Source organism: Ipomoea triloba, chromosome 3 (assembly GCF_003576645.1).
Source record: "Ipomoea triloba cultivar NCNSP0323 chromosome 3, ASM357664v1".
Taxonomy (NCBI): domain Eukaryota; kingdom Viridiplantae; phylum Streptophyta; class Magnoliopsida; order Solanales; family Convolvulaceae; genus Ipomoea; species Ipomoea triloba.
Genome location: NC_044918.1, coordinates 3,950,289 through 3,965,041, shown reverse-complemented (window position 1 = coordinate 3,965,041; position 14,753 = coordinate 3,950,289). Strand labels below are relative to the sequence as shown.

General features: G+C 33.6%; 1 protein-coding gene across 1 annotated transcript; it reads left to right on the top strand.

Moving 5' to 3' along the window:
- Positions 1-13,701: 13,701 nt before the first annotated feature.
- LOC116013772 (RING-H2 finger protein ATL8-like) lies at positions 13,702-14,753 on the top strand. The gene has a single exon (XM_031253701.1). The coding sequence runs from the start codon at positions 13,783-13,785 to the stop codon at positions 14,374-14,376; it is 594 nt and encodes a 197-aa protein (XP_031109561.1). The 5' UTR covers positions 13,702-13,782; the 3' UTR covers positions 14,377-14,753.

Sequence of the window (14,753 nt, the reverse complement as noted above, 5' to 3'; positions counted from 1 at the left end):
CACACACACACACTTTTATTATCCTACCTAAGCATTGACCCAAAAAGAAATATTTGATCCTCTTCTTGGTAAAAAAAAAATTGGAAATTGAAATTTTATTACCATGTTTAACGAGGCTGACTTGTCGCTCCGGCATTGACTCGTTCTCAGGCGACATACTCTAGTGAAGATTCACAGCTATAGATCGGTGAGCATAGCTGCACGTGATAATTATTTTGCATTTTATTTGTTGAATTTTGTTGCTTAATTACCCATTTTCAGTAGAGGGGGATTTGCATTTTTCTTCTAAAACCTCAAAATCATGTGTCTGTAGATTTTGCTGATTTGATCTTTACCCATTTCAATTCTGTGAATTCTGCTTTGGTGTTTACTCTCTCTGATTCTGTTGGAGGTGTTTTGGGTTAATGTTTTGGCAGAAGAGTTATTTTGGGTTAATGTTTTGGTAGTACTAGATTAACAGTATATTTATGCTTATCAAATGTTGTGCTGCAATTAACAATGTATTTTTGCATGACAGTGCAAACTATATGAACAATATATTAATTTCTGCTTAGCAATACAAATCTATATTAATATTATATTTTTACTTGTCAAAATATTTAGTATAACTAGTCAGTGTATATACAGACTTTGTATTATATTATTATGCGTGTAATTTCTTAAATTGAAATTATAGTTATATTATGCGTGAAATATGTATGTGTTTTTGCGAAAGTTTTTCAATGTATAAATTTCGATCAAGGAAAACTTCAGTTTAAGAAATTACATGCGGATAGTATTTTTCCTTATTCAAAAATATTGCAAATACCACAAACAATTGCGAAAGAGAGAAAAAAAAAAGTAAAACAAAATAAAGAAGCTATAGTTAAGGGTCAAATTCTTAGTGTTTAATTTGTTTTTTTTTGTTTTTTTGTTTTTTTTTTTTTACGTCAAATGCTTAGTAGGAAAATAATAATAATAAAAATAAAAAATAAAAAATTCATGTGGCATCCTAATGGCATCGCAATTAGCAAAAATCTGTTGGCAACTTGTTAAAAAGGCTAATTGTTTTTTTTTTACAGGTTCATGGATGAATTTGGAGCTTATTGGAGTTCGATGGCTTAATTGCTATCCCCAAATAGTTCAATGGCCTATTTGTACCTTCTTTTTTTTTTAATCGGGTGACGCGGAGAGGTAAGCTCTGATACCAAATTGAAGCATGTGCTCCATCTCAACTAAAAGCTTAAGCTAATAGTTGGATTGCACATAAACATATAATATACTCAACACGCCTCTCAGGTGTGCGGGCCAATTACTTTTTTTTTTTTAATCGGGTGACATGGGATTGGCTCTGATACCAAATTGAACAATGTGCTCTGTATGAACTTTTATGTCCATTGTTGTTCTTGTGCTGGTTTGTGCCCAAATGGCGAGTCTAACAATTGCTAGAATGACCATTGCACGATGGAGCTTTGTTGTGAGATATGCCTCTGCCGGATGGAGACCTGCCTCGGTTGTCATTGTCATCTGTAGATGCTCTTGCATTCCTGCCAAATCTCTTATAAGAAATGTTAGCTGCCTTTCCTTTTATAGTGATGGCTTGAGTCTCAATTGCCTTCTTTGCAAATTCGAAGTGTACAAATCCATAACAGTATTGATCCTCAAACACAATGACTTGAACACCTTCAACCTTTCTGACTCTACCAAATTTCTTGACAGCATCGGAGAGATCGTTTATGATTATATTTGGTGGCAATCCCACGCCGTATATTCTCTTTGGGGCACAAATAGTCTTTGCTGCAGTTTTGGTTAGAGTTGGAGTGAGGAGCTTCTTCTTTGATCACATTGTTGGCATTTAAAGCCAGACCCATGGCTTTACGCGAACTACTTTGTGCTGCAACAGTAGTTTCGCCTTTTCTTGCCCCAAGAGACCATCGAAAGCTGACACCCGAGAAACGGGGTTGCTGGTGCAGAGATCGATGATGTTTTCCCTTTCGACAACATTTCTAAGTAAGATGACTTAGGAGTAGGATCCTTCATCTCTGATACAACCTCAGAAACTATCTGTTTAAGCCGAGTTTCTACAACTTCTTCAGCTGTTACTTTAACCTCAGGGACAAAGTACGAATCCGTGATCTATTATGAAAACTCATTTTCTTCGTTGCTGCTTTCTGGCGCATACTCTGGATCTTAGGAGTAGGATCCTTCATCTCTGATACAACCTCAGAAACTGTATGTTTAGGCCGAGTTTCTGCAACTTCTTATTTGTTACTTTAACCTTAGGGACAAAGTACGAATCTGTGTTCCATTCTAAAAGCTTATTTTCTTCGCTGCTACTTTCTAGCACATACTCTGGATCTTTGTCGGTATCATTCATGGAAGAATCCATAGTGGATTGTTCCTTAGCGGACAAAGTACGAATCTGTCATCCAGTGTGAAAGGTCTTGTTCTTCACTGCTGTTTTGTGGCGCATACTCTAAATCCTTGTTGGTATTATACAAGGATTTTTCAGAGTCTTCAATGAACGCATTTTTGTTATTAAAACAATAATAACAAAAAGTTAAGAAATTGCATTTTTTATTTGATTTGTTTTCCTAAAAATGAATATATTTTTGTTATAAAATAATAATAATAATAATAATAATAATAATAATAATAATAATAATAATAATAATAATGGTGGTAGTAGTTGTGCTGGTAATAATAATCTTAAAACTAGCATGAAGAGAGATGAAACATGCAAGAAAATAAACAATTAAAAAAATGTCTTTTGACTAAAAATTTAGGAAGATATTTTCGAAAAATGGTAGTGGTGGTGGCGGTTGTGGTGTGATAGTGTAGTGGTGGTCATGGTCATGAGGGCGGTGGTGACAGCTATGGCGGCGGTGGTGTGATAATTTTGATGTTGGTAATAATAATAATAATCTAAAATTAACTTGAAAAGAAAAGAAAGTGACATTAAAATAAAAAATTTGAAAATCGTTATCCAACTAAAAATCTATGACTATATTTTTCACCAAATTTATATCTAACATGTATTATATATATCCATATAAGGGGCTAGTATATATGGGGATGAAGACGGGGCAACTGCCCCATGAATCCGACCCTGAAGATACAAACTTTGGTAAATAATGCTAGGAAGCTAGTTTATAAGACACCAATTAACATATTTAAGATGTTTTAAAAAAAACATATTTAAGATAAATAATATAAATATATAAGAGACCAGGGATCGAGTCTCACCCGCGGCAGTGTTGGAGCAACCTCTCAAAGTGAGGGGCTTCTTGTGCGCAGTGAACAAATGTCTAGTCTCTGTGTTCAATAGAATTATCATGATTTATATCTTCAGAGATGTTTTATCGGGCTAGTGCGTGAGGACCCTTGTAGTTGGGGATTCAACCTTTTGGGAGTAGATATATAATATAAAGGACGTTGAATGGTGGATCAACCATGTGTTAGGCTGCTATTAACTCTCATTTTCATATAATTAATTACGAGAAAAGTTGACTCCGTATTTATAGTACCACGGGACTTGCGTTGTTTGCTTCCCTTCTATTAATTTGTTGAATTTCATTAAAAATTTAATAATTCCAAAGAGCTATTGGAAAAAAGAATAGTACATGCCTACATGCTGGCTGCTGTAGGCAGGATTACTTTTCTTGTTATCACGAAATTAGAATCCTAATTTAATTAAAAACTTTTGTTTCAGTAAAAAATTACATCAAACGTGAGAATAATTTTATTAAATTTTAAATTATTATGAAAGTTTGAATTTATTAGCTACCAAACACTCACTTAGGAAGTGTTTGATACAAACATTGGAATCATAATGGTAATGAAAATCAAATACTGAGTAATGGTAATGAGTTAGGTTTAAGTTGGATGAGTCACTTTGTTCGGTAATAAATAAGAATTTGAATATAAATAAATAGATATTTAGAATAAAAATATATATTAGATATATATACACATACATAAAGCTTTGCTCGGCCTAACTTATTTTCATCTTAATAAGAGGGTACAAAAGTCCCCAACCAAACAACACATTAATATAATTGTTGTGTTGAGCATTATTGATTAGAAAAATCATACCTTTAAAACCCTATTGAGTACGTTTGGTAAGAAAATTGACTATCACAAAATAAACTAAGAGTATTTATTATGCATTTATTACAAAAATGAGAAGTAAACAAAATGTAATAATAAAGTCCATGAATAAAATTGAAGACACAGATTTTGGTAAATAATGCTAGGAATTAAGCTAGTTTATAAGACACCAGTAAACATATTTAACATAAATAATATATAGTAAAGGAGGTTGAATATATGGTGGATCAACCATGTGTTAGGCTGATATTAACTCTCATTTTCATAGAACTAATTACGAGAAAAGTTGACAACGTATGTAGCATGGGACTTGCATGCGTTGTTGCTTCCCTACCGTTAATTTGTTGAATTCCGTTAAAAATATTTAATAATTCCAAAGAGCTATTGGAAGAAAGAATAGTACATGCTGGCTGTTGTATGCAGGATTTACTTTTCTTCTCTTCGTAAAATTAGAATTCTAATTTATTTAAACTTTTGGGTGCATAACTTTGAACCTATTGATGCAAAACTCTAGACCTTAGATGCATTACTTTAAACTTTTAAGAGCATAATTTGAACCTTCATGTGCACAACTTTGAACCTTGTTTGGCTGACACCTATATTGCAGCGATTTGTGTTACATTTTCTTTATACGCCATTGATTATATGTACTGGAGCACAAGATACATTCAAGCATGATGATTATCTTTTGCTTCTTCTCGCCTATGAGTGATCGATTGAGATGTGACAGTAAGAATGGTTACCGGGTATATTTGATAAGTGTGTAACAGTAGTTTAGTACAATAGATAATTAGTTTTAGTATAATACAATGGGTAAGTAATAACAATACTAGTACAAGAGTGTTTGAGAACAGTATTGTTTTGTGAGGGTGAATGATCTTGAGTACAGTATAGTAGTATTCAGTATTATCAACAAAGTGTCCACCCTTCTCCAACGAGACTCCTTTTTTATATCCTCCAGTACCAACGACTCTTTGCGAGTAAGTAACGGATGCATAATGCTGTACTAAGTGCTGCTAATGATGATAAGGAGTAACTCCTCTTCAATGTGTCATCTTTGTGTAACGGGTGACTGTTTGTTGCCTTCGGGTCAGTGCTGGTGAATCAGGTCGAAGGCTACTTGCCTGATTACTCTGTCACCTGCCCCCTACTCCCTAGTTTGCGAGCGTAGTCGAGTCAACTAGGGGGTAACAATAGTGCAGAAGAGAGATGAATTTGTTTTTTTTTTAAACGGGGAGAGAATTGTGGGCGAGGTGCGGGACCTCGGTCGAGGCCATGATTTTTGATTTTTTGATTTTTTTTTGTGTGTGCGTTTTTTTTTGGGCGTTCTGTGTGCGAGCTCACTTCGACTAGCCGTAATGATGTACTAAGTGCTGCTAATGATGATAAGGAGTGACTCGTCTTCAATGTGCTGACCACTCTTCTTCAATGTGTCGTCTTTGTGTAACGGGTGACCGTTTGTTGTCTTCGGCGGGTCAGTGCTGGTGAATCGGGTCGATTGCTGCTTGCCTTATTACTCTGTCAATTAAGATGCAAATACAATAGAGAGAGAGAGTGTAGTAGACAGAATGACATATATAATGGTGAAGATACGTTGTTATGTTATGTTCTGTTTTGTTTTGTTTTGTTTTTACCCCTCGGTCCGCTAATTAGAAGAGAGTCAATCGCCTAACAAATTTTCAATCCAACAGTTGAGATCAACCGTTGATGCTTAGATCAATGGCTGAGATTGATATGCACGTTTCACGTGGGAGAAGCTACGCACCTGATATCTTTTCTATTAATATAATTTGTTGTTGTGTTGATCGAGCCTTGATTAGAAAAATCATGTTCAGAAATATCCAGCCATCACTTTATTATAAGGGAGCGTGCATACTCTATTTTTGTCAGATATTGTAATCAACCCTATATTAGGTTGTGGTCTGATGGCATCACCTTACCATTCCAAATGGACGGTCTCAGGTTCGAGTCCCATCCCAATCAAGGATGTTGGTATTATCATGTTGTTTGAGCAGATATTATGTTTATGTTAGATTGTAGTACTCAAAAAAAGGTTCAAAACCCTAATGATCGAGTACGCGTGGTAAGAAAATTGACTATCACAAAATAAAAGAAGAGTATTTATCATGCATTTATTTCAAATGAGAAGTAAACAAAAACGTAATAAAATTCACGAAAAAAAATTGAAGATATAGATTTTGGTAAATAATGCTAGGAAGCCAGTCTATAAAACACATGTAAATAATATATTTAAGATAAAAAATATATAGTACGGGAGGTTGAATGGTGGATCAACCACGCGTTAGGTTGCTATTAACTATTACTACACGTACACTGCACAGTAGTGAGGTAGTGTGTATTATATTTATATTACTTTTTTTTTTTTATCTTAGATTATTCGCAGTCATGCAATCTTCTTTCACTTTTAAAATGTCACATCACAAATTTTATAATTATTCATTTTTCACCCATCATGCATACAATTCTCTTTCCTTATCACATAATTTATTAAAAAATATATTTTTATCAATAAAGTATTAATAATAATTAAAATAATAATAAAAGTAACAATTAAAAAAAAAATGACTTGCAGCTCTGCTACAAAGAAAGTTTGAACTCTAATTACTTTTTTTTTTTTTTTTTGGAGATGAACTCTAATTACTAGCTACCAAGTGTCATCATAATGTAATTTGTTGGGTTGACCGTTGATTAGAAGTATCATGGACAGATATATCCAACCATCACTTTATTATAAGGGACCATGCATACTATAGTTTTGTCAAACATTATAATCAAACGTATATATAGGTTTAATTAAAACCCTAACGAGTACGTGTGATAAGAAAACTAACTATCACAAAATAAAATAAGAGTATTTATCATACATTTATCACAAAATTAAAAATATATAAATACGTACGTAATAAAGTCCACGAATAAAATTGAAGATATAGATTTCAATAAATAATGCTAGGAAGCTAGTTTGTAATACACCTGTTAACATATATTTAAGATAACGGTCACACTTGTGTAAAACCGTCTCATGTATCCTTATCCGTGAGATGGATCAGGTCAATATGCAAATGTAATACTAAATCATGAATAAAATGTTTGTTACTTATAAGGGAAAACATAATACTTTTGAGTACAAATATAATACTTTTATATTTTGATGTAAAAGTATTACTTTTTTTCGTCAAAGTATTATATTTTTTCCCTTATAAGTAATGTTGCACTTATAAAGGAAAATGTAATACTTTTACATCAAAATATAAAAGTATTACAGTTTCCCATATAAGTAAGAAACATTTTATTCTTGATTTAGTATTACATTTGCTAATATAAGTATTACATTTTATCTTGACCCGACCTGTCTTTCAGACAACGATTCATGAGACGGTCACACACAAGTTTTTGCTTTAAGGGTGTGTTTGGAATGCAGAAAAAAATATTTTCTGAAAAATGAGTTATTTTCCAGAAAACGTTTTCCTTTTCAAGTTTTTTCATAAAATTAAACTGCACATACATTATCATCCTTCATAAAAAAAAATTTACAGCAAAATAACTGGGAAACTAGTGATATAGTCTAGTTTTCTAAGCCGGAAATTAAATCAGTGATGAGGAAATTTTCAGTTATGGCTTTTTGTCCCCGCAGCCAGAAACCATCTTCGGTGGTTGAGATCCATCACCAGAGAAAAAAATTCAAAACTGAAGAAAAAAATACAAAAAAGCAGGAAACATAATTTTGGTGGCGGTGGACGACAATGAATAGAAAGATGATGGCAAGAAGATGAAGAAGAAGTTGGTGTAGCAAGAAGAAGTTACTCGTGTCACGGTCTTTGGTGTTAGTGTAGAGAGTAGTGTCGCTATATGGTGTTGGTGTAGAGAGCAAATGAGGCGTGGAAAATGACTTTAAAAAAAAAAGTCATTTTTTGAAAAAAAACACACATATTTTTCATTCACCAGACAACATTTTTCGTTGACTTTCATTTTCCTCCTATTATCAAGTACTGAAAACTGAAAAAATAATTTTGAAAAATCATTTCTGAATTTCCAAGCACACCCTAGGATAATAATAAATGAGGTTGAATGGTGGATCAACCATGTGTTAGGCTGCTATTTACTCTCATTTTCAAATAACTAAATACGAAAAAAAGTTGACACCGTACGTACCCTGGGGCTTACGTTGTTTGCTTACCTTCATTTATTAATTTGTTGAATTTCGTTTTTTTTAAAAGTTAATAATTCCAAAGAGCTATTGCTTCAATCAATAATGGCGATTTGAAGTAAATGGTCCACATGAGTTCACACACTCGAAGAATTCATGAACAAATCAAAATTTTCATCAAACTGTTGCATGAAATTGGACCACTTCTTTCACGCCAAAGATAATGAAAACATGACGATAAAAACAAAAACCATTGCATACATGCATACAGATATGATATCACTGACGAAATTAGGTGCAGTTGATTAGACAAGTAAAAAGAGAAAGAAGGTAAGGGTTAATATCACCGAGACACCGACTCGTGATTTGATATAGAAGTATCTCTTATATACCGGTTGTGTCATTGATAGTCATAGTTGCATAGGCGCTAGGCGTTAGACTAGTGCCTAGCGCATGGACAGTCTAAGCGGTATTTATAAAAACGAAAAAATTGTACATGTGGGTGTGTGTATGTTATATATTATATTATATTTATATCTCTTATTTCTGTTATTTATATAAATAAATAAATTTAAATATATATAAATATAATAAAAATTTAACAAGGCCCGACTCGTCCGAGTTAACTCGAAAACTCTGTCGAGTTGGGCGAGTTAACTCCGCCAAGTCGGTAGCCAAGTCGGCCGACTTAGACGCTAGGCGTTCGGCCACCTAGGCAGACGCTTAGGGAGCAATTCGCCTTGGCGTAGGGGCGCCTAACGCTTAAGCGACCGATTTTTGCAATAGTGTTGATAGTTGTATGTAGTAGGTTGGCTGGACACTTTGAAGTAGTGTCCTACCATTTTATACGCAGATCAACGAATGTATTAGCCCACGTTTTGGTTTGGGCAGCAAATTCACAACATGATATCTTTTCTTTGCATTTTACCATTCCTGCTTGTATTCAATACTTGTTTCCTAGCTACTATTTAATATATCATTTTCGGTTATTTTCAAAAAAAAAATTAAAATTTGAACTATGTAATATATGTCGACAAAACTTTTTAGATGGGATTTGATTGTACACTGACATAATTTGAAGGTTTTGATTTTTTTACAGTATGTCAATTTTATTCAAAATTCACTTTCAAATCATTTTTTTTTACAGTATGTCAATTTAATTTGAGTATTGAATATTTAAGTGTCCTGACAATATTTTTTTTTGATAATAAAAAAAAAAAAATTGTCAGGACACTTAAATATTTAAGGTACTGATATTTTGTGATACATACAATCTTGTATATCATATGTGGTAGCATTAGGTAGGGATAGAAATTTTCCCAGACAGGGATGTGAATACTCTTCTACGGTTTTTCCCCAACCCCATTTTTTGTTTTATTATTAGTAAGATTATATTATTTGTATTGTATTTAGATATTTTATGTGTTGTCAATTTGTAGGTCCTGTTTTCATAAAGATTATTTTCAATTTTTATTTGGTATTTAAGTTGTCATTTGTCAATAAGATTTTGATAAAGATTTATATATTCTAAGTTTAAAAACTTAGTAATTGACAATATTTTATAAAAATTGTACTAATTTGATTAGGGTTAAAAAGAGACAAGAAAAGGAAATGTCGCATGATTTCGAAGATGGAGAGTATACTCCATGATCTGTTTCCTCTCCTCTCCTCACCACATCACGTTATCATCTTTAATATTTTATATTATTAGAATAAAAATAATCAAATAAACTACTAAACTTATTGCATATGAGCAATTGGGCCACCGAACTTAAAAATTGTATAATCGAATTATCATCAAACAAGAAAAATATGTATAATTGAGACATTTTTTCAAAATTTTCCAGTAGAATCCATCCTATCATATTACTTACCTTGTATGTATTAAGAGTTGTCTTTTCCTTTATCATACTAGTTGGGAATAAAGATTAAAGTGTTTTTAACTCGAATTACATTAAAAAAATTAGAAAAATGTCTTAATTACACATATTTTACTTGTTTGGTGATTCAATTGCACATTTTTTAATTTCGGTACACAATATCAATAAGTTTAGTGATTTATTTAACATATTTTCCTTATTAAAAATATACATTTCAATCAAGTATAAAAATTTTATCTAAAAATTGTCATATTAATTATTTTAAAAAAAAAAACAAAAACAAAAACAAAAAGGAGAAGAAGAAGATGTGGCGTGGGCCTAACCGCCGATGGTATTTCACATGGTTCCAGCTTGGGCAGGCATCGGTTTTATCACATCAGGCTAATAAGATAGGATTATGAGACTGTCTATCACTATATCAAATCTTTCTTATACACGCAATTCTTCATTTTTTTTCTCTTTGATTTTTTTTTTTATAAAATTTTTTAAATCGCTTCCGTCACATCACATATCGTCCCCATTCATTATAAAGAAAGATTCCTCTCATATCTCAACTATATATTTTTCGCCCGCAACGTATCTTTTCTCACTACAATTTTTTAATTATTCTTTCTCTTCCCCTTACAAAACTTTTTATTGTTTAATTACCTATTCCAATATAACTTAAATTGTACCAACTTTAAAACTATCTTGTCTTCTACTACATTTGGTAACACTACACTACTTAAAACACAACACCATAAAATTCCCCTTCAATTTGAATACGTCAATAACTCTGGTCCTCTAAACTCACATCATCATAGTTCAAATATATGACCATCTATTTGGAATGTCATCCGAATACCTTTTTTTTTAATTCAAAAATAAATAAATAAAAATACTACAGAGTATAATTGAGAAACAAAAATGAAAATAAGTATAAGCGAATTCGTTACTATTTTAACCGATTAATGTTAAGACAGGCTTGTAAAAATCACTGTTGTGGAATATAATGGAATGATAACAACTAACACAATCGAAATCCAATCATAAGTAAAACTCGAAAGTCAATAAAATAAGGCAAGGGAATGTGGTACGTGTTTGGTTGTCACAATGGTTCCCATACCAGTTTGTCTACTTTAATTTGCTTTTGGACCGTTCACATATTCCAGTTTCGAGTTTCAACTGCATTTTGAATGTGCCAAGTCCCAAGGTGGTTTTCCAGACCACTGGGCGCCGCCCCCAGTCAGCTCCCAGCATTCATTTCACCATTCTACATATATCCTTCCATATCAGATTTATGACTTTTATATCAAACATCCATTTCAAGTATTTCATATCCCAATTATATGATACGATATGATTTTGACTGATACCTAGGCGTTTGCAAAAAAGAAAAAAAAAAAAAGTCGACAATAATCAAGTTCTTTAAAAATTTTTGGTTTTTAGTTATAAAGTTAATTGATGACAATATAAGTCTGAGGCTCATTTTATTGGAAAAGTCTTGGCTCAAAGGGAGGTGAGCAGTGGCAGAGAAGAATGATGGTCCAAGAAGTTTAAAGGGGTGTAAAAGAAAGCAAAGTATTGACAAATGTTTCAACCCAAGACCTCCAACATAGCAACTCAAACAACAACCATCCAAGTTACTCAACATATCATGTACTAGAAGGTAGAATGTTCTATTTATCCTGTGAGGATCGGTGACATCTAAGTAGTGAGAACGCGGGTATGGTAAAAACTGAAAGCAAACTAGAGTCGTACATTTGCCGAGCATCTATAAGAACATCTACACACCCTTATTTCCTCTTAAGATATTATCTCTTAGCTTTGTTTTACCATGCATCCTAGCTTAGTGGTCACGGTCCTGACTTCTAACATGAACACCAAGTTTGTCTCCTACCTGTGAGCATAAATATAATATGTGCAGTCCAACTATCAGCTTAGGCTTTTAGTTGAGATGGAGCACATGCTTTAATTTGGTATCAAAGCCACCCAAAAGATCATGGGTTCGAATCTCCGCGTCACCCACAAACGTGTTGCTTGGTTGGAATCCACCCCCGAGGGGGCGTGTGAACAGCACATTAGCTTTAATTCTACCATTTGAATACGTTTTCAATTTATAATTTTAAAGATTGGTTGGAATCCACCGCTGAGGGGGCGTGTGAGCATAAATATAATATGTGCAGTCCAACTATCAGCTTAGGCTTTTAGTTGAGATGGAGCACATGCTTTAATTATACCAGCTACAATAATAGAATTTTAAGTTTTTGAATACGTTTTCAATTTATAATTTTAAAGACTTTTTAAAAGTTTACCTATTTAATTCAGGCTTTTCAAAAGTCAAGTATATTGGTATTTGTTTTAAACTTTTATAAAGTCTTTAAAATTTTAGTGGTTTTAAAAAACTTATCAACTTTCATAGTCTCTGTCAGAATAAGATTTATGTAGACTCTTCCTTCATTAATATAAATAGATGAAATCCAATCCTCCAAACCAAACTTTTCAATTTTCTCTACAATTTTTTTTTCCTCTATCTAAACCAGACAAATTTTTTCATCCTTTTCGATCAAATTTTACAGTACGTTTCAAATCTTTCATAAATATTCATACTTTATAATTTTCTCTTATATTATTTATGCAAATTTTTTTGATGCGAATAACAACAAGAATTTCTTGATGCTGTTCGCAACAAATTTGCAGTAGAAATCTTCTGCGATTTTTACTGCGATCAGTAGAATTAGAATATATTTAAATTTTCATAAATTTTTTTATATAATTAACATAATTTTATGTAATTGTATGTTTAGTGAAAATCGATTATATTTTCTTTTGGTATAATATACTATGTTTTTATGACAATCAATATTTATTTTTTATTTTTTTTTGTAATGCATTAATTTAATTATTTATGATTTATAAAAATATACTTTTGTTAGAGAATTATAAATAATGTATTAATAGAAGTTATGGAATGTTTATAATGGTGTATTCAATTTAATTACTTTTGTAAACTTTTCAATATGAAAATGTTTTTAAAAGTCTATAAATGTTTGTCATACGGCTTTTTATAGACCCCTTACGAAGTTGATGAAAGTTTAAAAATTTTAGAAAACTCTACAAAAATTATTTAAAATTCATTATTTCAAAAGTTTTGATTGAATACAGTACTAAAGATGTACTTCGTATGTATTTCATAAAATTATTTTTATCCATCAAATAATCAGAAAGAGGAATATTATATACACTTTTTAGCGGTGGATGGGAATGGAAGAAGCCGCCATATAAGAGTCTTCCACTTCCACTCAGACTCTCTTTTGACAATTTGACACATAATTAACCCCACAATGATTAATTAAGGTTATATTATGTCTCAAAACTCAGATTTAATTACAATTTCAAGCGTAAACGTGGCATCAACTCAAAGAGAGTACAACATTTTTCTAATACTCTCGCGAGTAGGGTGGAAACATACCACCTCAACAGCAACCTCATCCTACCACATGTTCACCAGCTTAAGTACCCTCATTAATGGACAAAATTATGCCTCGCACTCTTACCTATATATATATATATATATATATCAATCTCTCTCTTTGTGTGTATATTGGAGAAGAAATTAAACTCTCAGAAAGTGAAGTAAAGATTAACAGTTGATTGATATGATAGATGGCGATTGCACGGAGATTTCTATCAACCAATAATTCGGCAACAGCTCCGCCGTCTGTGGCGAAGGCGGCTGTGGCGGATCCGCCGTCGGAGGTGACTGTGGAGTCTGATTTTGTTGTTATACTGGCGGCGCTGCTGTGTGCGTTGATTTGTGTGGTAGGGCTTATTGCCGTTGCTCGGTGTGCGTGGCTGAGGAGAGGCGGCGCCGGGGAGAACGGGCGGCCGAGAGGACATCCGGCGGCGAATAAAGGCTTGAAGAAGAAGGTGCTCCAATCGCTGCCTAAGTTCGTTTACGGCCCCGCTTTTGTCGCCGAGAATGGCGGAAAGCAGTTCGCGGCGGATTGTGCGATTTGCCTGGCGGAGTACGTTGAGGGCGAGGAGATCCGAATGCTCCCGCAGTGCGGCCACGGGTTCCACGTGCAGTGTATTGACACGTGGCTGGGGTCCCACTCATCCTGCCCCTCGTGCCGACAGATCCTCATCGTAGCTCGCTGCCGGAAGTGCGGCGGAGGAGAGTTCCCGCATATCACCGGCGCCGGAGATGAAACTCGGCTCCACGGCGGCGGCGGCGTCGGAGGTAATTTTCTGGTATAGCTAGCTTGGCCCCGACCCGAACCGAACCCCCACTGTAAAGCCGTAACCGTAAAAACTGTATCGGGACAATTCAGTTGACTTGTGGGACCCAACAACCCACGCCTGTAACCCGTGATTTCCGGCACGGCCATGTGACTTCCGGGTCGGGGTAAGGACAGGACAGTTTTCCGGATGTTATCACGGATTAGTTACTCCTAGTACTAGGTACATCTTAACTTCTTGTAGTGCTTATTCATGTACATACAAATTATTACAAACTTAACATGTTTGGTAATTTCCGTTAAGTTCAAGGTACACTTTTTTTTTTTTTTTAAATTAATGAGTTTGGTCATAATTCACCTAATCTTGTAGCTGAAAGAGGATTTTATTAGCGTGTA

Coding starts and splice junctions, on each gene's coding strand:
- LOC116013772 (XM_031253701.1), top strand. CDS start 13,783: ATGGCGATTGCACGGAGATTTCTATCAACCAATAATTCGGCAACAGCT.